We start from the raw sequence: 25,357 nt of genomic DNA on the forward strand, positions 1-25,357 counted from the left end.
AGACTTGCCATGATGCATTATAAAGCCTCTGTGCTGCCATGACAGTAGAAACCCCCTTCCAGCCTCTAATGGCGCTCTGTCCCTTTGGGTGGCTTTGCCTGTGCCCATACAGCATATTATGTCCACATGTGGGGTATGTTTGTACTCGGGGGAAATTCCCTACACATTTTTGCATTCAATTCTTTTTAACCCCTTGTGGAAATGGAAAAAAAATCAAGCTAGACCAACATTTTAGTGTAAAAAATTTTAAATTTTTACACTAAATCCATTGATCTTGTCTTAATTTTTTCATTTTTCTCAAGGGTTAAAGATAAAAAAACCACAAAATTTGTAGAGCAATTTCCCCTGAGTACGTAAATACCCACATGTGGACATAAAGCGCCATACAGGTGCAGGGCAAAGCCTCCAAAGGGAAGGAGCACCATTTGGCTTTTGGAAGCTGGATTTGGCTGGAATGGATTTCGAGGGCCTTGTTTGCATTTGAAAGGCTCTGTGTTGCCAAGACAGTTGAAACCCCCCACAAGTGACCCCATTATGGAAACTACACCATCATGGAATGTAACTAGGGTGTAGTGAGCATATGGACGCACTGGTGACGGGCCACAAATGTGGAACAATGTGACGTGAAAATGAAATATTAAATTTTTTACACTATAATGTTGGTTTAGCCTTACTTTTTCATTTTTCACAAGGGGTTAAAAGAGAAAAAAACACACAAATGTGTATAGCATTTCCCCCGAGTCCGTAAATTCCCCCATGTGACATAAAGCGCCATGTGGGTGCAGGGCAAGCCTCCGAAGGGAAGGAGCGCCATTTGGATTTTGGAGGCTTGGATTTGTCGCGAATGGATGATGAACGCCATTTCGCATTACAGAGCCGTCGTGCTGCCAAACACTGGAAACCCCCACAAGTGCCCCATTCTGAAGCTACACCCCTCAGCGAATCTAACAAGGGGTTGCAATGAGGATATGGACCCCTTGATGACGGGCACATTTGTGCAATGAAGTGGAAAAATGAAATTTTTCATTTTTCACATCACATTGTTCCCACATTTGTGCCATCTTCAGTGGGGTCCATAATGCTCACTGCACCCCTTGTTAGATTTCTTGAGGGTGTAGTTTCCAGAATGGGGTCACTTGTGGGGGTTTTCCAGTGTTTTGGCAGCACGAGGGCTCTGTAAATGCGACATGGCCCTTGAAATCCATTCCAGTAAGTTCAGCTTCCAAAAGCCAATTGCGCTCCTTCCCTTTGGAGGCTCGGGAGAAACTGCGCTACACGTTTTGGTGTTTTTTTTTCTTTTATCCCCTTGTAAAATGAAAAATGAAGGCTAGCACAACGTTTTAGTGTAAAAAATAGAAGTTTTCCTTTTTTATGCCACATTGTACTGAAAATCTGTTAAGCCACTGTGGAGTCCAGATCTCACCGCACCGCACCTTGTTACATTCCTCGAGGGGGTAGTTTTCTAATGGTGTCCCTTTAGGGGTTTTTTTTAGGTTTTGGCACCCCGAGCCTCTGCCAACCTGAAGTGGTACGGTCAAAAATGACAATTATAACGGAGGCGGTGAAATTCACTAGGCGCTCCTTTGTATCTGAGGCTTGTGGTTGCGTCAAACAATGCATAGGCCACATATGGGGTATTTTTATAAACTGCAGAAACGAGGCACTGGGGTGCATTTCTCTGCTAATAGGTTTATCATTATGAAAAATATTGGATTACAATAAAATCTCTGCACAGAAAATTAAAATTTTCAAATTTCTACACACTTAGCTTTTTATTTCTGTGACTCCCCCTAAAGGGTGAAAAACTTTCTAGATGTGCTTTTGCAGAGTTTGGGGGCTGCAGTTTCTGAAATGGGGTGCTTTGTGGCAGTAGCGAAAATAGGCGGGGGCAAAGGGGGCGGTCGCCCCCCGGGCCCACTCAGGCAGGGGCCCACTAAGGTCTCAGACAGTTAATGCTGTCTGCAAAGCTATTGCTTTTGCAGACAGCCTTAACACATGTCCTTCCTGGCCGGGGGCCCCAAGAAGCCAACAGCACCTGTAATAGCGGGCCCCCTCAGCTGTCGGATGCCGTGCCCGGCCAGGGCTGGATCTTCTCCCTGCTTCTCCTCACAAGCTGCTGCTGGCCCCTCCCCCTCATACCACACTCTGTAGGACAGTGAGGGGGAGGGGAGAAGCAGCAGCGTGTGAGGAGAAGCAGAAAAACATCCAGCCCTTGCCGGGCACGGCATCCGACAGCTGAGGGGGCCCGCTATTGCCAGGTGCTGTTGGCTTCTTGGAGGCCCCGGCCACTACAGACATGTTTGGGGAGGGACCAGCAGCTTGAGGGATCCTGCCGTCCATGGCTGCCAGAGAGGGACTGAAGTCATCCAGCAGCAGCTCTGACAGTAAGTGAGGCTGCTGAGCGCTGGAAGGTGTCAGGTACTGTGAGAGGAGTGACAACACAGACAGACACAGACACACAACCACCCTCCCACACCACTGACCAGACACAGCAGCTATATACAGTATATATATGACCAAATAATCAGGAGGAGCCATATTATATATATATATATATATATATATATACAGTATATATATATATATATATATATATATATATATATATATATATATATATATATACAGCTCTGGGACCATCTTGTACTCAGTATGATGGAGGTCCACACAGCTTTCCAGAATCTTCTATTCAGTATAATGGAGGTCACCCAGCTTTCCCAGTATCCTGTAGTCAGTATAATGGAGGTCACCCAGCTTTCCCAGTATCCTGTAGTCAGTATAATGGAGGTCACCCAGCTTTCCCAGTATCCTGTAGTCAGTGTAATGGAGTCACCCAGCTTTTCCAGTATCCTGTAGTCAGTATAATGGAGGTCACCCAGCTTTCCCAGTATCCTGTAGTCAGTATAATGGAGGTCACCCAGCTTTCCCAGTATCCTGTAGTCAGTGTAATGGAGGTCACCCAGCTTTTCCAGTATCCTGTAGTCAGTATAATGGAGGTCACCCAGCTTTTCCAGCATTTGTACTCAGTATGATGGATAGATAGACAGACAGACATACATACAGACAGACAGGAGATAGATAGATGATAGATAGGAGATAGATAGATAGATGATAGGTAGGAGATAGATAGATAGGAGATAGACAGATAGATAGATAGATAGATAGATAGATAGATAGATAGATAGATAGACAGACAGAGAGGTAGACAGACAGACAGATGGAGTGATATATAGATAGGTATATAGATAATAGATAGATAGATAGATAGATAGATGATAATAGATAGACAGATAGACAGACAGACAGGAGATAGATGGATAGATAGATAGAAACAGGAGATAGAGATAAGACAGACAGGAGATAGATAATATAGATAGATAGATAGACGGATAGATAGATAGACAGACAGACAGACAGACAGGAGATAGATAGATAGATAGATGTCTAAAAGCTTATTACCTATACCACTATTATTTTTAGGCAAGATAATCTGGTTAAAAGGGTTCTCCAGAATTAAAAGAAAAACAGCATAATTGTTTTTCTTCAAAAACAGCGCCACCCTGCTCTTAGGTTGTGTGTGGTATCACAACTTGGCTCCATTCACTTTAGTTGAATACCACACACAAAACTGAGGACAAGAGTAGTGCTGTCTGTGGAAGAAGGTAGCTATATTTTTCTAATCTTAAGCCTTTTACTTTTTTGCAGTTCTATATTCCAGATGTAGACGCCTCTTACACGGCTCTTGTAGAACATATCCCTATATTATTCAGAAATCCTTGTCACCTGCTGAGGTTTTCCTATGGGTAACCTTGGTTGGGATCCCACTCAGACTCACTCGCCCCCCCTAGGCTGAACCCCTAGCTACGCCCCTGCTTTGTGGGGCTTTCTAACATCAGGCCCCTCAAATACACTTTATACCTGAACAGGTCCCTAAAAATATCTGGTTTTGAAATTTTATTGAAAATTGCTGCTTATGTTTTAAGCTTCCTATTGTCTAAAAAAATGAAAGATCATTTAATTAATGCCGCCAACATAAAGTAGACATGTTGCTAATGCTATTTAATATATAATTTATAAGGCATAACCATTTTCTATATATGCAGAAGAGTTTCAAAGTTGGAAAAATGCATTTTTTCACAATTTTTCATGTTTTTGTTTTTTTTTCCCATAAAGATCCGTTATAAGTATCGACTCCAATTTACCAGAAATGTGAAGTACAATATGTCACGAGAAAACAATCTCAGAATCAGCCGGATAGGTAAAAGCATCCCAAGTTATTAATAAATAAAGTGACACAGGTCATATTCATTTCAGGCTCTGTCCTTAAGGGGTTAAAGATCATGTCCTTATTTACAAACATTATATAGACAATCTTTTTTTTCCTGTGGAAAGGTGACGCAAATACCCTCAGTGAATTTGTACAGTACATCAATGAGATTACATGGGGATTAAACTAACTCCCACCATTCCGAAGTCCAGATTGAATTTTTGGACCTTTTAATTACTCACAAAGGGAGTGAAATCATCACAGCAACCTTCTTCAAGGAGGTTGACTCTAACAGTTATTTATCCTTCAAGAGTGGCCATTTGAAAAAATGAAAGACCAATGTCCCCTACAGTTAATACAAAAGAATTAGGAAGAACTGTACAGAAGACACTACTTTCAAGAAACAAGCAGGGATCTTGAAAAGACGTTTCAAGCAAAGGGATATCCCAAACAATTGCTACATAATCCCTACCAGAGAACATGCCAACTGACACAGGGGTCATGTCTAACTAGCAACACTAAAGATCTTGTACAACAAGAGCCCACAGGATTAATTTCATCACTCGGTATAGCAGATCACACAAAGATATACAAAAAGTATTACAGAAACACTGGCACCTGTTGAAACTAGACCCCGTTATAGGCCCCTTGCTTCCCAATGAACCGTTGGTAACATATAGGAGAACACCTACTTTAAAGAACCTAATAGCTCCCAGCTGCCTACGCAGACACAGGAAGGGTACAACAAGTAATAAATCATGTGTAGGAGTGGCGAAATGTAACCATCCGAGATGTATGTGTTGTACTTCCATCAGGGACGGTTTTACCACCATTACAAGCAGGGCAACAGGGCAGAACTATACCATCAAGCAAAGTGTAAATTGTAAATCTTGCTATGTAATCTACGTGTTGGAGTGCCCGTGTGGCCTCCAATACGTGGGTCGAACCACACAACCTTTGCACTGTCGTCTCAATGGACATAGACTCAATGTAAAAAAGGGTTTCTTAAAACATGGGGTCTCCATTAAGAATGTCGGGTGGGGTGCGACATCACTTCCATGTGTAGACTGTATTCATAATCACTCATTGTAGGATGGATTCACCTTGTACTATGTAGTATCAATATAGATATATGTAAAATGAAATTTATTATACTCTTAAAAATGTCAACATCAACATTTCTCTAAAACCTCCCAAGGGGCTTGACCCATGATTTCAGCTAGGCTCATTGGTCATAGGCCAGACACTTACCACTAGACCATTTAGACATTCTGCCTCCTGTGGTTGATATTGGTAATGATCTGTGTCCAGCACTATAAAGCCATATGGGATAGAGATAGTGATCTTGTAAGTCTGGAAAACAGCAGAGAAGCATTTCCACTAAATGTAAAGAACGCTTTTATGAGGATGTGTATTTGTATTTTTATTTTACTTAATCTCCTGTATATAATGGATTGAAAGATATGTGTTTTTAGCCAAATGTTTGTTAGTATCAGTGTAATGTGGGATGATGATGTCAGAGGTCACCTGAGTGCAGAAAGCACTTCCGAGTCATCCATTACTGTTTTACTATAAAAGATTGTTGTTTGTTACCTGTATTATGCCTGATGAAGAGGGGATTGCACCCTCGAAACACGTTGCATCAAATAAAGCCTGAATTTGACTTCACACCAGTGCCAGGAGTTCTCTTCATTCAGAGAAGGAACAGGGGAACGTGGCCGGTGTTCCAAAAAAAGGGTGTTTGCGCCAGACAAATCCCCCAACCTCTTCCTTTTACCACTATTGTGATTGACACCGAGGATCCACTTTGGAGAATCGGAAGGTGGAAGGCAGCATCCTCCATTGATCCAGAGCGCTTATTAGGAGTCGTGCCTAATTGTGTACGACCCACAAAAGTGCTGGATGAAGGTGTTGCTGTGGATATCGCCTATCTGGACTTCAGCAAAGCTTTTCATACAGTTCCCCATAAAAAGCTGATAGAGAAGTTGGAGAAAATTGGACTTAATCCCTGGATAGTTCAGTGGATTTGTGATTGGCTGAAGGAGAGATATCAGAGGGTTGTTGTTAATGGTGTATATTCTGAGCAGAGACTGGTTACAAGTGGTGTGCCACAAGGGTCTGTTCTGGGTCCTATTCTTTTTAACATGTTTGTAAGTGACATAGGAGAAGGTTTGGTAGGTAAAGTTTGTCTGTTTGCTGACGACACAAAGTGTGCAATAGGGTGGATATTCCTGGAGGTGTCAGTAATATGGAAAACGATTAGCTTTGCTAGATAAGTGGTGCAAACAGTGGAAATTGAAGTTCAACATTTCCAAATGTAAAATAATGCACTTGGGGAGGAGGAATCCTCTATTCTAGTATCACATCGGCAGTACTGTGTTGGAAAAGACTTCAGAAGAGAAGGATTTAGGGGTAGTGATTTCTGACAGCCTTAAAATGAGTTACCAGTGCAACCAGGCGGTGGGAAAGCAAATCGTATGCTGGGGTATAGCTAGAGGTATAACCAGTAGGAAGCGGAGACTGATCCCGCTGTATAGAGCTCTGGTGAGGCCACATCTGGAATACTGTGTCCAGTTCTGGAGACCTCATCTAAAAAAGGATATTGATAAACTAGAACGGTCCAAAGACGGGCTACAAAAATGGTGGAGGGTGTGAGGCATAAACCATATCAGGAAAGACTTAAGGATTTGAATCTGTATAGTCTGGAGGAAAGAAGGGAAAGGGGGGACATGATTGAAACCTTTAAGTATGTTAAGGGACTAAATAAAGTTCAAGAGGGGAGTGTTTTTAGTAAAAATCTGAGCTCAAGAACAAGAGGACACAGTGAGAGGTTAGTTGGGGGAAAGATCAGAAGCAATGTGAGAAAACATTATTTTACTGAAAGAGTAGTAGATACCTGGAACAAACTTCCAGCAGAGGTGGTTGGTAAATCCACAATAACAGAATTAAACACGCTTGGGATACACATATATCTATCCTAAGATAATAAGAAAGAAAATACCAAAGGGCAGACTAGATGGACCCAGTGGTCTTTTTCTGTCGACAATCTTCTATGTTTCTATGTTTTAATGAATTGGCCTAGACCAAAATATACCCAGGGTATAATCTAGCCTAGGCCAATCGCGGCTGAGCAGCTGACGACGTGGCAGAGGGGGCCGGCATGAGGGGCGGCTGGAGCGGTCGTCGACCCAAGATGTCGGCCAGGGTCGACAGCGAATACGTAAGTATACCGCACCACACTTCCAGGGTGGGGGGAACACGGGGAAGGGGCCATTCACTTAAATAACACACATTACAAAGTTGTATAACTTTGTAATGTGTGTTATTTAGTGAATAAATATAAAACGCCGCGCACTACCCCTGTAAGGCCACATTCCCACATGCATGCAAACACATGTGCTTGAAACCTAGCCACTGGCATTCTCCAGCAGTTGCACAATGTTTCTGGAATTAGGATGCTTTTGCATGCATGTGGGATTGTGGCCTAAAGTGGTTATCCAACCTTTAAAAAATAATAACATATCCTCAGGATAGGCCACAAATATCAGTATGGTGGGGGTCAGCATGTCAGCTCACTTGCTGATCAGCTGTTTAAAAAGGCTGCCCTTCAAACGCACGCCAGTCTGCCCCTCAATACCTGTACTACTACACCCCTCATCTGTACCCGTACTACTACTACACTATCTATATCTGTACTACTACTACACCCCTCATCTGTACCTGTACTATTACACTCATCTATATCTTTACTACTACTACTACACCCCTTATCTGTACCTGTACTACTACACCCCTCATCTATACCTGTACTATTACAACCCTTATCCACTATACCTCCACTACTACATCCTAACTAGATGGAAGCACAAAGATCTCTTATACTATATGGGGGCACAGAGTGGCACATATTTGGCAAACCTAGGGGGCACAATGGGGGCTTGTCTACTATATGCAATACAGTTGTTGTCTCAAATGTCATCTGACACTGCAGGGAGAAAAATGTTCTGTTTATTTAGCAAAAATGAAAAAAAAAAAAAAAAAAGAATCGAGATTTAAATCGAGAATCAAGATAAAAAAAATCAAGATTTTTTTTTTTGGCCATATCGCCCAGCCTATCAGTAATGTAATAGAATGGTTTATGGATCCTGATCTCAGTGATGTAACAGAATGGTGTATACAGCTGATCTCAGTGATGTAACAGAATGGTGTATACAGCTGATCCCAGTGATGTAATAGAATGGTGTATGGATCCTGATCTCCGTGATGTAACAGAATGGTGTATACAGCTGATCTCATTGATGTAACAGAATGGTGTATACAGCTGATCCCAGTGATGTAATAGAATGGTGCATGGATCCTGATCTCCGTGATGTAACAGAATGGTGTATACAGCTAATATTGTACTAATGTGATTCTGTATTCAGTTCCAGGAATAGTTCCAGGGCAGGGCAATATCAATGTTTAGAGACGTATGAAAAAAAGTCCATAATACAGTCCTGTTTGCTGTATGAATGTTGTCTCATTAGACACATAATAAAATACATGACTGTCTGCTCTTTTACCAGTATATATGTATACTGTACATGTTCCTACTTCAATCAGACACTTAATTCTGCATTTTCTTTACATTGTTCCTTGAGAACACCATCCCCATAAAAGATAATTTTTTTTGTGCAAAATTGGGACGTCGGCTCATAGACGTGTCTCTCTCTCTCTCTCTCTCTCTCTCTCTCTCTCTCTCTCTGAAAATAATTGAATACAAAACATAAGATGATGCAAGAAGAAAAAAGTTTATTAGAAGAGAATAATCTAGAAAGTCTGGAATAGAAATAGTCTGGAAAAGTCTGGAATAGTTTCCATTGTGCGGTCATCTTCAGTTATACTGTAAAGAGAGAGACAGAAAGTTTTATTAAAAATGTTCTGGGATGCAATAAAGGCCTAATCAACTATATAGGTTCAAGATAAAATAATAAATGTGTAAAATGTGATATTATGAAGCAAATGTGTGATAGATTACAGTATATTACTACATTACTAATATTTCTATAATAAGAGGTTGGGCGGTCATCAAGATCCCATCTAGTAGCTGGAGCAGAGAGTGGCTGCACAGGACGTGTCTCACTCTGGAGGCCTCACAATGTCCAGGTATTACATAGACAACATGCTGACGGGAACAGTACACCTGGTACTGCACTATTCCTTTTTTAAAATCTATGCAAAAACTTTCATTGGACGCACCATCTCTGGTAATAGGGTAAGCCATAAATGACCATTGTTTGTTAAATCCAACACTGCCATTTCATAACTTCCAAGTGTCCCTCTTTTGAGCCAAGCCCCTCTGTCCGTTTTTGCCCCTTACATGTCCCTTTATGTTGCTCTAGAAAGTGTCTGGTTTCTTACTATGTTATAGATCCAAACTTACATATTATTTTATCATGTGGTGTAAGTTGGATCCTAAAAATTCTTCACAGATCATTTCACATATGCAGTTCATATGGCCCCATACACAAATCTGTAGGTTTTATAGAACCATTTTGGGGCCATGATCCGTGCTACAAAAAAATTATTAAGTAGTGGAGCCATCTAATACAATATTAGGCTATGTTCACATTTAGTAAGAGACGGGCTGTTCCGTGACACGGAACGGCCGGTCTCTGAAAAGATCATATCGGTCGGTACTGCAGTGCTGGCTGGATGATCTTTCAGGCCGCTGAGTTCTGATGCGGGGGCATTCATACGTGCCCGCATCAGAACTCCCCACAGCACACTATGGAGCATGCAGCCAGAGCCGCTTACTCTATTGTGTGTTCTACAGAACCGCTAGAAATCCCGGCCGGAGTGTATACCCTGTGTAGGTTTGAAACACAGAAAGGCTCTGTTTGTTGAAATTGAGTGGATGGCCGTCATTTAACGGCAAATATTTGCTGTTTTAATAAAAAAAAGTGTCTTTTGTATTGAAAAAATGGCAGTTCTTTACCGTTATATGGCGGCCATCCACTCAATTTCAACATTGTGTGAACAGATCCTTTCTGTGTTTTCAATCCACTTCTGGTTGAGGTTGCAAAATACTCAGCCTAAGGCTATGTTCACACTGCGTACGAATCCGTACGCATTTCGTGCGGCGCCGTACATGTGCGACTGAAACGACGGGCGTGCGAATATTCGATGTGCGGCTGGATGTGTACGCAATGCGTACGCAATGCGAACGTACGCCCGTAGTCTACTTACGCTTCCCGAGCCCCCTACGAAGCGATCTGACAGCGGTCTTTTACTTGGAAATCTTCGCCTAGCCCCGGACACCCCACAGAACCTTTTGGATCGGCATATAAGTGTGGAAAAATTAAGAAATCACCACTTCGTACGGATTCGCGCAATACGCTACCGGCGTAAGTTACAGCCTTCCGGCCGGAAACATTGGTCTGGTTCATTTCTTACGGCGCGGCGTACATTCGTACAAAGTGTGAACTGTGCAGCCGGGATCGTATACTTTGCATTGTACGCTAACTACGTAAGTTTCCGTCCGCATATTCACGGAGCGCACTACGGCCGGAAGCTTACGTAGTGTGAACCTAGCCTTAAAGTGTATTTGAGGGGACTGTATGTTAGAAAGACACAGAAAGCACCCCATTTTAGAAACTGCACCCCTCACACTCTGCAAAAGCACATCCAGAAAGTGTTTTAACCCTTTAGGGGAGTCACAGAAATAAAAGCTAAGTGTGTAAGAAATTAGAAAATTTTAATTTTCTGTGCAGAGATTTTATTGTAATCCAATATTTTTCATAATTATAAACCTACTATCAGAGAAATGCACCCCAATAATTATTGCCCCGTTTCTGCAGTTTATAGAAATACCCCATATGTGGCCCTATTGCGCTATTTGACGCAACCACAAGCCTCAGATACAAAGGAGCGCCTAGTGAATTTCAACGCCTCCGTTATACTTGGTCATTTTTGACTGTACCACTTCAGGTTGGCAGAGGCTCTGGGGTGCCAAAACATAAAAACACCCTTAAGGGACACCATTTAGAAAACTACACCCCTCAAGGAATGTAACAAGGGGTGCGGTGAGCATTTAGACCTCACAGGTGCTTCACAGATTTTCCGAACAATATGGTGTGAAAAAAGAAAATTTTTTTTTTTACACTAAAACGTTGTTCTAGCCTTCAATGTTTCATTTTCTTAAAGGGATGAAAGGGAAAAAAAACACAAAATGTGTAGCGCAGTTTCTCCCGAGTACGGAAATACCCCACATGTGGCGATAGAGTGCCAAGGGGGCGCAGGACGAGCCTCCAAAGGGAAGGAGCGCCAATTGGCTTTTGGAAGCTGAATTTTCCTGGAATGGATTTCAAGGGCCATGTCGCATTTACAGAGCCCTCGTGCTGCCAAGACACTGGAAACCCCACACAAGTGACCCCATTCTGGAAACTACACCCCTCAAGGAATCTAACAAGGGGTTCAGTGAGCATATGGACCCCACTGGTGACGGGCACAAATGTGGAATAATGTGACGTGAAAGGGAAAATTTTCATTTTTTCACTTTCATGGCACAAATGTGCCCGTCATCAAGGGGTCCATATCCTCACTGCACCCCTTGTTAGATTCCTTGTGGGGTGTAGTTTTCAGAATGTGGTCAAATGTGGGGGGTTTCCAGTGTTTTGGCAGCATGAGGGCTCTGTAAATGCGACATGGCGTTCATCATCCATTCTAGCCAAATCCAACCTCCAAAATCTAAATGGCGCTCCTTCCCTTCGGAGGCTTGGCCTGCACCCACATGGCGCTTTATGTCCACATATGGGGTATTTACGGACTCGGGGGAAATTGCTCTACACATTTTGTTTTTTTTCCCCTCTTTTAACCCCTTGTGAAAAGGATAAATTCAAGGCTAAACCAACATTATAGTGTAAAAAATGTAATATTTCATTTTCACGCCACATTGTTCCACATTTGTGCCCGTCACCAGTGGGGTCCATATGCTCACTACACCCCTTGTTACATTCCTTGAGGGATGTAGTTTCCATAATGGGGTCACTTGTGGGGGGTTTAAACTGTCTTGGCAACACAGGGGCCTTTTGAATGCAACATGGCCCCTCGAAATCCATTCCATCCAAATCCAGCCTCCAAAAACCAAATGGCACACCTTCCCTTTGGAGGCTTACCCTGCACCCGCATGGCGCTTTATGTCCACATGTGGGGTATTTCCGTACTCAGGGGAAATTGCTCTACACATTTAGTTTTTTTTTTTTATCTTTTAACCCCTTGTGAAAATTAAAAAAATCATGACAAGATCAATGATTTAGAGTAAAAAGTTTAAAAAAATTACACTAAATGTTGGTCTAGCCTTGATATGGGCACAGGGCAAGCCACCAAAGGGACAGGGCGCCATTTAGAGGCTGGAATGGAGGATGGAGGCCATGTCGCAATTACAAAGCTCCTGTGCTGCCAGGACAGTAGAACACCCCCACAAGTGACCCCATTCTGGAAACTACACCCCATAAGGAATCTAACAAGGGTGCAGTGAGGATATGGACCCTACTGGTGACGGGCACTTATGTAGAACTTATGTGGTGTGAAAATAAAAAATACCATTTTTTTATTTCACGTCCCAAATGTGGCCGTCACCAGGGGCCATATCCCCGCTGCCCCCCTCGTTAGATTCCTTATGGGGTGTAGTTTCTAAAATGGGGTCACTAGTGGGGGGTTTCTACTGTCCTGGCCGCACAGAGGCTCTGTAATTGCATCATGGCATCCTCTAATGGGAATGGCGGCCATACCTACTTAGCTGGGGAAAAGGGACAATTCTAATTTATTTGGGGGTATTAGGCCAATTATTAGTCTATAAGGTTGAAAATGACAGGTGTCCATCAAATTCAACCTGTGTTGATCCAGAGGAAGGCAAAAAACCTTTGTGAGGCAGACGACAGTAGCCTCATCACAGGGGAAAAATTCCTTCCCTACTCCATAATGGCGATCCGAATAATCCCTGGATCAACGTGACCCCTGAAATAGGAATAAGGGACAGAATTTAGATAATGTAGAACCCCAGTGACGTGTGGTACGCCTTGAAGTGATCCTGTATGCAGAGGTCGGGGGGATCAGGACAGGTGTCACACTGGAAAATGGTGTCCTTCCTGATCCCCCTGTTACACCACACTCTGCACTTCTTCTGGGGTCTCCTGTTTTCCAGTGTGGGGGACGTCACCTGGAAAATGTTGTCCTGGTGCGATACGGGGTCCTTCATATCAAGAAGCGCTGGGTCCGCTCCATGGCTGCTAAATATTAGGGCTTTATTACTACTTCTGATATGTTCGGATTAAGCCGCAAGCTACAGTAGCTCGGGCAGTGAGGGCTGGAAGAGGGGGCGCTGGTATAAAAGTTATCCCCGTACAGGTGGTAACCTTTATCCAGCAGTGGGAAGATCAGTTCCCAAACGATCTTCCACTTATTCCAAGGATGGGGGGAGGGGGCATCTGGGGGCTGGATTTGGGTGTCCCTTCCTACATACACTCTAAGGCAGGGGTGGGGAACCTTTTCCATGTCGAGGGCCAGTCGGGCATTTATAAAATCATTCGAGGGCCGCATACCGTGCGCGGCAGTTAGTAGCGGGGTTTGCAGCACCCAGGGCAAGGCAAGGTATTGTTCGCCTAGTGCCCCTGCTATTGTAGTTAACCCCCAGCCATGTCCCTGGTAGCCTAGTTAACCCCCCCAGCCATGTCCCTGGTAGCCTAGTTAACCCCCATCAGGCATGTCCCTGGTGGCCTAGTTAACCCCCATCAGTCATGCCCCTGGTAGCCTAGTTAACCCCCATCAGTCATGTCCCTGGTGGACTAGTTAACCCCCATCAGTCATGTCCCTGGTAGCCTAGTTAACCCGCATCAGTCTTGTCCCTGGTGGACTAGTTAACCCCCATCAGGCATGTCCCTGGTAGCCTAGTTAACCCCCATCAGGCATGTCCCTGGTAGCCTAGTAAACCCCATCAGTCTTGTCCCTGGTAGCCTAGTTACCCCCCATCAGGCATGTCCCTGGTAGCCTAGTTAACCCCCATCAGGCATGTCCCTGGTGGCCTAGTTAACCCCCATCAGGCATGTCCCTGGTAGCCTAATTAACCCACATCAGTCATGTCCCTGGTAGCCTAGTTAACCCCCCATCAGGCCTGTCCCTGGTAGCCTAGTTAACCCCCAACAGTCATGTCCCTGGTGGCCTAGCTAACCCCCATCAGGCCTGTCCCTGGTGGACCAGTTAACCCCCATCAGGCATGTCCCTGGTAGCCTAGTTAACCCACATCAGGCATGTCCCTGGTGGCCTATTTAACCCCCATCAGGCATATCCCTGATAGCCTAGTTAACCCACATCAGGCATGTCCCTGGTAGCCTAGTTAATCCCTCAGTCATGTCCCTGGTAGCCTAGTTAACCCCCCATCAGGCCTGTCCCTGGTGGCCTAGTTAACCCCCATTAGTCATGTCCCTGGTGGCCTAGTTAACCCCCAACAGTCATGTCCCTGGTGGCCTAGCTAACCCCCATCAGGCCTGTCCCTGGTGGACCAGTTAACCCCCATCAGGCATGTCCCTGGTAGCCTAGTTAACCCACATCAGTCATGTCCCTGGTAGCCTAGTTAACCCTCATCAGGCATGTCCCTGGTGGCCTATTTAACCCCCATCAGGCATATCCCTGATAGCCTAGTTAACCCACATCAGTCATGTCCCTGGTAGCCTAGTTAAGTCCCTCAGTCATGTCCCTGGTAGCCTAGTTAACCCCCATCAGGCCTGTCCCTGGTGGCCTAGTTAACCCCCATTAGTCATGTCCCTGGTGGCCTAGTTAACCCGCAACAGTCATGTCCCTGGTGGCCTAGTTAACCCCCCAACAGTCATGTCCCTGGTAGCCTAGTTAACCCCCAACAGTCATGTCCCTGGTAGCCTAGTTAACCCCCAACAGTCATGTCCCTGGTGGACCAGTTAACCCCCAACAGTCATATGCCTGGTGGACCAGTTAACCCCCAACAGTCCATGTCCCTGGTGGAACAGTTAACCCCCAACAGTCTTGTCCCCTGGTGGCCCAGTTATCCCCCCCCCCCAACAGTCATGTCCCTGGTGGACCAGTTAACCCCCAACAGTCATATGCCTGGTGGACCAGTAAACACCCAACAGTCATGTCCCTGGTGGACCAGTTTATCCCCCCCCCCCATCAGTCAATGTCCCTGGTAGCCTAGTTATCCCCCCCCCATCAGTCATGTCCCTGGTAGCCTAGTTATCCCCCCCCCCCCCCATCAGTCATGTCCCTGGTAGCCTAGTTATCCCCCCCATCAGTCATGTCCCTGGTAGCCTAGTTATCCCCCCCCCCCATCAGTCATGTCCCTGGTAGCCTAGTTATCCCCCCCCCCCCATCAGTCATGTCCCTGGTAGCCTAGTTATCCCCCCCCATCAGGCATGTCCCTGGTAGCCTATTTAACCCCCAAATAAAAAAAAAATAAACATCCCTCTCACCTTTCCTCCGTTCCCACGCTGTCCAGGTCCTCTTCTCTCCCAGGTCCTCTGTGCTGGTCTTCTCCTGCAGGCGGCGCGCGATGAAATGACGTCATCGCGCGCGGCCCGCAGGAGACTGAAGACACTCGCCGCGTTTGAGGAGGAAGGAGCCGACACAGACAGCACGGCAGCGGTCACAGAGGATGCTGTGTGCGCCGGCTCCTTCCTCCTCCAGAAGCAGCGCGTGTCACAGGGGAGCCGCGGGCCGCGGGCCGCATCGGGAGGTCTCAGGGGCCGGATGCGGCCCGCGGGCCGGAGGTTCCCCACCCCTGCTCTAAGGGTACGTGCACACTAAGGAATCGCGACAGATAACCCTTCACATATTCCGCAGCTGGCACCCGCCGGCGGACTGATGCGGTCACGCACATCTCCACACGTGTCATAGACTCCATTCTATGCACAGGCGGATTCCGCTCGTCCGTCCAACGTATTCATTCTTTGGATCCGCCCGTGCATAGGATGGAGTCTATGACACGGGTAGAGACGCGTGCCTGCATCAGTCCAGCTGTGGGTTATCCTTCGCCATTCCGCAGTGTGCACGTACCTGAAATCTGTAAGTGTACCCTGAGGTACTCTTACAGAGTTTGTAGAATTTCACACCATACGGTCATCTCTTATTGAGACGGTACTGGCGGAAAATACGTGTCTGGGGGCAGCGTACGCTACGCTACCCCCAGACACGTCACTGGATGATGAGGACGATGAGGATGAATGGAGGAAAGAAGGACCCCCCCCATTCATCCTAACTGGCTGTTTCGGTGTCGGAGGCAATAATAACGTATCCCTCTGACGCCGACAACACCCTACCTACCCTACCTAGCTGAGGGGTCCAGAGCAGGTATTTACTACTTTTGGGGACTTTGATCGTTGTGCCTCCCTGACCACAATTACTTTTTACAGTAATGGCGGTCGGTGCCGTCGTCGGACAGCACCGAACGCCATTTTTTCCAGGTCATCTGGTCACCGATGACCCGGAAAGGTTCCAATAGCCGCTATTGGCTGATCTGAATTGATCAGCCCATAGCGGCGATCGTAAGCACGTGTGGTGTTAACCACCCCCCGTGCCGAGAAGCTAAGATGGCCTGCTATGATTTATAGCAGGCCATCTTCCCCGATCGCTGTGTGCAAACACACAGCGATCGGGGAAACATCGGGCGTAAATTTACGTCCATTTGCGCGAAGTACCAGGGCGCGGGGGCATAAATTTACGCCCAATGTCGTTAAGGGGTTAATGCTGGGGTCTCTTTCTAAGGTTAAAAAACAAACAGATCACTGATCTCAGGGAGACCAGTCAAAGATAACACTGCCGGCTGCTAGTAAAAGCTTTCAATGCAATGATATCTTAGGTGCATTGCTCCCTGGGAAACATAAATTTGCGTAAGAAAAGCCTGTGGGGTCTAATTTAAGAGTCTCGAAACACAGGACTAGCCAGATATCCCTCTGGGAAGGACCCAGGAAAAGGGGGACTCCTGTAGGGAAACCACCATATTAAGTGGCCCTATAAGTCATTGTAATGACAAGGAAAACCAAGACCAGGTATCCATCCACAGACAGCTGTTTCGGGATGTTGCCCCTCATCAGTGTGGAGCAGGATTATAGCTAGGTGGGAGCAATGCCTAGTAGAGCCAAACGGGAAACTGATCACTGATCTCAGGGAGACCAGCCAAACGACAACACTGCCGGCTACTGGTTAAAGCGCTCAATGCAGTGAAACATGAATATGCAAAATAAAGCATGTGGAACCTCAATTAGGGTAGCTTCACACGTACCGTATCGCTGCGTTTTTAACGCTGCGTTTTTTACATGCGCATTTTGATTTTCACATGAAAATCATGTGAAAATCAAAATGTGCATTTAAAAAACGCAGCAAAAACGCAGCGTTAAAAACGCATGTAAAAAACGCAGCAAAAACGCAGCGTTAAAAACGCAGCGACACGGTACGTGTGAAGCTACCCTTAAGAGTCTCGAAACACAGGACTAGTACAGGGTTATCTGGCTAGAGGCTGGCGGGATTCCGCGGCGGAACTTTTGCCAGTTTTAATCTGTGTGAACTGGCCCTAAGGGGTTGTTTGCTTTGGCTATTAAAGATTGTATACTTTGATACAAGTTGTTTATTTATCTTGTGTTAATAAAAGATGTTATTAAAAAAAAATTATACATAAAAAATGATTAAGCCATTGTGCATCTGTGTCACCTATCTAACAGTGGGTCTGTGCAAATGCAGATAGTTAGTGAAACATTCGTAATCCTGTCCACAGTTCCGAAATTACAGACAGGGTTACTATGTGTGAATGGGACCCAAGGATGCATACACACATACAGGATCTGCTGCAGATATAAATATAGCTAAATGCATGCATCAATCTGCAGCAGATCCTGTATGTGTGGATGCATCAATCTGCAGCAGATCCTGGATGTGTGGATGCATCAATCTGCAGCAGATCCTGGATGTGTGGATGCATCAATCTGCAGCAGATCCTGGATGTGTAATTGCATCAATCTGCAGCAGATCCTGGATGTGTGGATGCATCAATCTGCAGCAGATCCTGTATGTGTGATTGCATCAATCTGCAGCAGATCCTGTATGTGTGGATGCATCAATCTGCAGCAGATCCTGTATGTGTGATTGCATCAATCTGCAGCAGATCGTGGATGTGTGGATGCATCAATCTGCAGCAGATCCTGTATGTGTGGATGCATCAATCTGCAGCAGATCTTGTATGTGTGGATGCATCAATCTGCAGCAGATCCTGTATGTGTGATTGCATCAATCTGCAGCAGATCGTGGATGTGTGGATGCATCAATCTGCAGCAGATCTTGTATGTGTGGATGCATCAATCTGCAGCAGATCCTGGATGTGTGGATGCATCAATCTGCAGCAGATCCTGTATGTGTGATTGCATCAATCTGCAGCAGATCCTGTATGTGTGATTGCATCAATCTGCAGCAGATCCTGTACGTGTGGATGCATCAATCTGCAGCAGATCCTGTATGTGTGATTGCATCAATCTGCAGCAGATCGTGGCTGTGTGGATGCATCAATCTGCAGCAGATCTTGTATGTGTGGATGCATCAATCTGCAGCAGATCCTGGATGTGTGGATGCATCCTGGATTTAAAAAAGAAATGTCTGTAAAACTTTGCTAGAGTGAACCACAAGTGTCCCTCTTTGGCCGTCTAAAAAGTTGGAGGTATGCCATTAGGGTATCTAGAATACAATGACACATGAACAGAAGTTTATAATGTAGCCTGCTGGGTTCTTTTGTTCTGCTGGGAAAAATAGTCATGCATGTTGATCTATATATATTAGCTAATTCTTAAGAAGGAACATTATGGAGGTGTGGCAGAACTTAGCACACCTAGTGCTATGAAATTCATTCCCTATGCTTTGTCTATTTATAAAACCTGAACTTGCTGCGGTATCTGCACAGGGACAGATAAAAGGTGTCTGGTGTTTAGATCTGTTAAGCTATCAGGGCCGCTCAACTAACATGGGCTCTCTACCATCTCTACACTAACAGCTATTGTGAGATAGAACAGCCATCTAGGCCTTTTGTGCTCTGTGGCTAAACTGCTTATACCAGGAGCATTGCAAGAGTATAAAAAGATCATGGACAAAGCCCCGAGACACATCTCTCTACTACCACCACCACTAGCACATACACAAAAGGATATATACATATATACAGTTATCATATAACATTAGATCAGGAACAATATTACTACCACACAGTAAGAAAACGACCTCCATACCGCTACTGAATAAAAAGCCCTATACACAGAAATATGTTATCAATGATAACCCCACCCCACATATTGTCCTACATATTATTAGTAATCCTGACACACCATGGCGGCTATCACTACCGCTACAGAGCGTTCAGACCCAGTGACTCACATGTAATGTCTTCTCCGATTGCCGCTTTTCAATTTTCTTTTTCTTCTATTTCCGGCCCAGACAGAAATGACGATTTTTTCTTGGAACATAATCTCCACGAACTGCAAGACAAACAGTTTAAGCTTTGCCAATATTCTGGCACCTATAGTTCCCAAACACTAACACAATATTGTCCATTTTGGTGTTCCAAATAACAGAGTGGGTGCGTTAGTGGGTTAGTGGAAGATCTAGATGGATTGGGCAGATGGAGGGAGTGCCCATATTTCATAGGTAGGTCACTCCAGTTGGTAGAAAGAATTAATTACCCAGTATTTATTTCCCTCATTACATAGGTTCTACCAAGTCTTTCTTGTAGGTAGGTCACCATGTTGGAAGGCCCCCCCTGTTAGTATGTCTCCTGCAAGTTTTATCTACCCTATAGGTAGCATACCCCCTTCGGTAGGCACTATCTTCCCATCCCTTCCATAGGTATTATTCCTCTGCAGGTGGCCCACACTAGGTATTATCCCAAACCTCTCTGTAGTTAGTATTCCCAATGTAAGTAGGTTTCCCCAGTCCCAGTTTGTATGCATCATGTAGATATAATCCATTATACAGTATCCACTTGTGAGTATCCTCTGCCTACTTCGGACTGCTACAGGCAGAAGATGATAATTCATACAGTCTGGCGATGGCAGCCTGTGCTTGAATAAATATTTTGGTGGTAGCCTGTGAGGGATTGGATTGATAAGTTGCAAGAACTTCTACTGTCAAATGGATTGCACCGCACAATGAAAAGTGATCGAAAAGTCATTCCTTATTACAACTTATCACTTGGGTTAAGAAGGTTAAAACCCCTAAAACACCATTACTTATCAATGCTCATGGTATAGCCAAGTGAGGCCAGATTTATTATAAATGTATACACTGGGAACACAACAATACATATGTACATAAAGATAAATTATTATAGAATAAATTCATAAAATTACTATATTGTGGAATATTAAGTGTGCAAAGTAGAAGTGCAAAAAAGTGCAAATTGAGAGCAAAAAACAGCTAACGTAGTATTCCTGTAGCTCTCACAAATAAACTGGGTCTAACACCCCCCCATGTTTCTTTTTCTAGCACTTCTATAAACCTCTGATAGAGTTTTTTGGTATTTTTATCTTAGTGTCCCATGTGATATGTTGCAATAACTCTTCTCTTTTTATTGTGAGGCACAGTCTATATTAGGCTGCTCTAGTAGTAGTTTCTTGCTATGTATTGGGATGTGATCTGTGAGGATTAGCAATTAGTTATTATTACATTGTTGGTACATAGCTCATTTACTATGGAGGGATTGGTAATTGGAACACTTCATTCCCACTGTCTCCCCCTAAGGGCCTGGTGATTGGGGCTTTGTGCACCCACCCTTGTTGCACATAGTCCTTCCATGTGTCTTACTGTGCCACAGTCCTGCTACTGTGATACACCAGAGGTCAGTGCACAGATATCAGGTCCACTGTAGGCTCCTCTGGTCCCCCCATGGGTCAGTACAATGCTGGTCCTAGCAGTAGCTCACAGCAGATGTAAGCAGAGTATGGATGATACAATTATTAATGGATTCTTACAACCCAGCGATATATATATTGTGCTACATATGCGACTATATACCATAAGATTGTAGTACTCACGTAAAACATATGAGGCCTTAAACCCTCTCTTCTGGATACTCAAATTGCTCGCAAAGTGCACTATTAGTTTATTGGTTTTAGAGTAAATTACAGGGATTTCAGCAGTCCCACAGAATGCACCGTAAGCGATTTTAGGCCCGTCAAAGATTTCCAAATAGTCTAATGCGCAGTACATGTAATTCTCTGTTTCAAAATCAGTAACAGTCAAGCGAATCTGTAAGGATAGGAAGTATACATGGTATTGTTATTGTAATACAGCAAATCTGATCACATTGATAATCAATAGCAATTTCTAATGAGGCCAGAAATTACTGATGCATTTTGTTTTGCTTTGTCAATTCATATTATTATGGGTTTTATAAAATTATTTACATTATGATAGAGAGACAGAGAGAGAGGAGAGCATAGGAAGTCCACCTGCTGGCTTAGGATTATGTGTGATTCAGAACGTTACCTTGCTCCCTATATTCAGCACATTGCACACAAATCCCACCTGAGCCTCATGTATCTCAAAAGCAGAAACTCCTGTTGTTGCGGTGATTCCTTCTCTCCTAATTAATTCCCTCTCTCACTATCCCTTAAATCTTTGTGAATGTAAGAGCCAGGCTTGTCTTTCTGTGCAAAGCAGAGCACTGATGTGTCTACAGAGCGACAGTCACAGCAATGGCTGCTCATTCTCTATATAATACACTATACAATTATCTTCCTACAAGTAAGTATAGAAGCCAATCTTATCACTGCCAGGCTGACCTTGCTCTCTGCTGCCACTATACCATACCTGGTGAGAAGGAAAGACACCAAAGGTTCAACACATTCAGAATTAATGAAATAAAAAAAAATCCAAAAAAATGGTTAAAAAAAAAATAAATAATTTACATATATATATATATATATATATTATATATATACTTATAAATAAAGTAACACTGAATGCTATTGTAGCTTTGGAGGCCTTGGATTCAGAAACCTCTCACCACAAATCTCTCCAAAGCTCTGTATCCCTTATATCTCTCCATCATATGTATTACCTCTGCCTACCATCATTCCTATGTTCTATATTATGCCAATGATCTAACATTAAAGGGGTACTCCAGTGGGGGGGGGGCATTTTTTTCCTACGAGGAGGTGGCTGAGGGAAACAACGTCCACTTCACCTCCCCGGTTTCCAGCGGCCTGACGTCTCAGGTCCGCTCAGCCAGTCAGTGACGTAGGCGGGATCCGTTTCAAAGTCCGCTCAGATCCCGCCTCTGTCACTGACTGGCTGAGCGGACCTGAGACGTATCGTCTTGGGCCCGCATCAGACACCAGGAAGCGGCCGGGAACCGGGGACTGGAGCGCCGCGATGCGGGACCCCCCCCTCCCGCTGGAGTACCCCTTTAACAACCACCATCACCTGAAGCTCAGATTCTCATCTGAAACGTTACATCAGTCCTCTGAACCTCTCTCCATTGATGATCAACCAATATCTACCACTTCATGTGTGCCGTAAAAGTAGGATTCTATTCAGGCATCATAGAAGGTGTGTAGACTTCTATCCATTCATAAAAGAGGACCGGATGATCCTAAAATACCGGCACATTTATCAGTTGTCTATGCTATTTGTATGGCTGCTTAGTTTTTCACTCTATAATGTCTGACTTTATACAAATAGGCAGGGCCGGGGACAAGGAGCTTTGGTGCCCTAGGCAGAGAGGGCAAATGCCCCCCCCCCTTTGAACCCAGCCTTATCAGAATCAGCATAATAGAGAATCGGCAGAATCAGAATAGAACAGGGCGTGCACAGACATTGTCACAGACCCACCTCCCTTGGATAAAAAGTTTTTTTAGCAAGACACAGGATCACACAGCAGTGGGGAAGGTTTTAGACAGCAACTGTATTGCTTCCCACTGTACCAGTGCTCCCACTGTGCCCCCATGTAGTAGACAAGCCCCCTCTGTGCCCCCATGTTGTAGATAAGCCCCCTCTGTGCCCCCATTTAGTAGACAAGCCCCCAAAGCACCCCATTAGGGATGAGCGAACCGAACCGGTACGAACCAGATTCGTTATGAACTTTGCAAAAAGTTTGGTTCGGTAACCGAAACCGAACTTTCAAAAAGTTTGTGACGCAGTTTGTTAAAAATCGCAAACGGCGTTGCAAAACTGTACTTTAATCAGAAAATAGAACAGGCTACAAGGGATTATTACTCCTATAATCAGTTGTATCCTGTTTTTATGTGAATATCAAGGTGTGTGACGTCACTCCAGGAACAGGAAGTGCTTGAGCCTGGCTGCAGTTTCTCATTGTGTTTCCAGATGCCAGAGAGAAAGGAGGTGTACGTTAGGCAGAGAGGGAAAACACATAGGGGGACATTTATTAAGTCGGGCGTTTTTCTGTGCCGGACTTAACAATGCCCCCGACTGCCTCTACATAAATCCCTTGCGTGCTGGTGCGCACCGCCGAAAACCTACACCAGCTGAGGACTGGAGTAGGTTTTCGGCGTATCTTTTGGCGGAACGGATGGTAAATCGCGCGGACTCTAAGTCCGCGCCCTCCGTTCCGCCCCCTACACACCCTCTTCCCGCCCCACTGGCGTACCCGGCGGAAAGGGGGCGAATTTCCGCCGAAAAGTACGCAGTTTTTGCTTGATACATGTCCCCATAGATTACATATCCAAACAACTGGATAAGTACAGGGAGAGATAGAGAAGGAGTATATATTGTTTGTGAGAGAAGCAGGAGAGAGGAAGATAAAAAAAAAAAAAAAATAAGATCCAGGGAAAGCTTGATAAGCTCATACATAGTGAAAGAGGCTGAGAAATCAAGAGTTAGGTAGAGAGGGAGAAATAGCCATCTAACTCAAAAATTGTGATATCTAGGGAGAGATAGTGAGATAAAAAAAAGAAATAGGGAGAGAAAAGTGAGAAGAGTCAATCAGGACACGTAGCAATGAACCAGCTACTGTTCCGTGACAGAGAGGAGACGCTAGACGTTTGTTTGTTTGTGATCAGCTGTTGTAGGTGACGCTAAGTCAGCGCCCCACAAAAGCTGTCTGGTTTGTGATCTGCTGTTTGCCGTCAACCCCAGCTAGCTGCCCGCAACCAAAAAAGTAAAAAAAAAAAACTTAAAAAAAAAAAATTGGTTTGTTTGTGATCAGCTGTTCTAGGTGACGCTAATTCAGCGCCTCACAAAAGCTGTTCGTTGTGCTCTGCTGGTTGCCGTCAACCCCGGTTAGCTGCCAGCAACCAAAAAAGTTTTAAAAAAACTAAAAAAAAACCCCAACCATTGGTTTGTTTGTGATCAGCTGTTCTAGGTGACGCTAAGTCAGCGCCTCACAAAAGCTGTCCGTTTGTGCTCTGCTGGTTGCCGTCAACCCCGGCTAGCTGCTCGCAACAAAAAAAGTTAAAAAAAAAACTTAAAAAAAAAAAAAAGTTTGTTTGTTTGTTTGTGATCAGCTGTTCTATTTGAGGCAAAGACAGCGCCCCACCAAAGCTGTACCGTTTGTGCTCTGCTGGTTGCCGTCAACCCTGGCTAGCCGCCCGCAACCAAAAAAGTTAAAAAAAAAAAACTTCCCCTCCTTAAAAAATTGGTTTGTTGTTTGTTTGTGATCAGCTGTTCTATTTGAGGAGAAGTCAGCGTTTGTGCTCTGCTGGTTGCCGTCAAACCCGTCTAGCCACCCGCAACCAAAAAGTTAAAAAAAAAAACTTCAAAAAATATAAAAAAAAAGGTTGTTTGTTTGTGATAAGCTGTTCTAGGTCACCCTAAGTCAGCGCCCCACAAAAGCTGTCCGTTTGTGCTCTGCTGGTTGCCGTCAAACCCGTTTAGCCACCCGCAACCAAAAAAGTAAAAAAAAAAATTAAAAAAAAATTATTGTTTTTTTGGGGTAACCTGTACATTTCTTCTTTGCTGGGTGCCTCCAACCCAGAAAGCAATAGTCACTGAAAAATTTGTGCCTTCTGCCCAATAGATTATTTCTTTTCAAAATTTACACCAACCAAAGAACTACATCCAAGCGTCCTACTTCCAGCACTTCCCAGGCAAGGA

The 25,357-nt window shown here is 44.5% G+C and overlaps 1 protein-coding gene across 1 annotated transcript in view; it reads right to left on the minus strand.

Moving 5' to 3' along the window:
* LOC138770453 (embryonic protein UVS.2-like) overlaps nucleotides 1–25,357 on the minus strand; it is a 61,821-nt gene that overhangs the window by 1,112 nt on the left and 35,352 nt on the right. Inside the window, exons 12-15 of the mRNA XM_069949554.1 lie at nucleotides 21,428–21,550; nucleotides 7,164–7,244; nucleotides 5,519–5,647; nucleotides 2,217–2,421 (exon numbers count right to left, since the gene is read on the minus strand). Of these exons, the coding sequence (XP_069805655.1) occupies nucleotides 2,217–2,421; nucleotides 5,519–5,647; nucleotides 7,164–7,244; nucleotides 21,428–21,550 (538 nt within the window). The remainder of the gene's footprint in view (nucleotides 1–2,216; nucleotides 2,422–5,518; nucleotides 5,648–7,163; nucleotides 7,245–21,427; nucleotides 21,551–25,357) is intronic.

This window comes from Dendropsophus ebraccatus, chromosome 13 (genome assembly GCF_027789765.1).
Source record: "Dendropsophus ebraccatus isolate aDenEbr1 chromosome 13, aDenEbr1.pat, whole genome shotgun sequence".
NCBI lineage: Eukaryota > Metazoa > Chordata > Amphibia > Anura > Hylidae > Dendropsophus > Dendropsophus ebraccatus.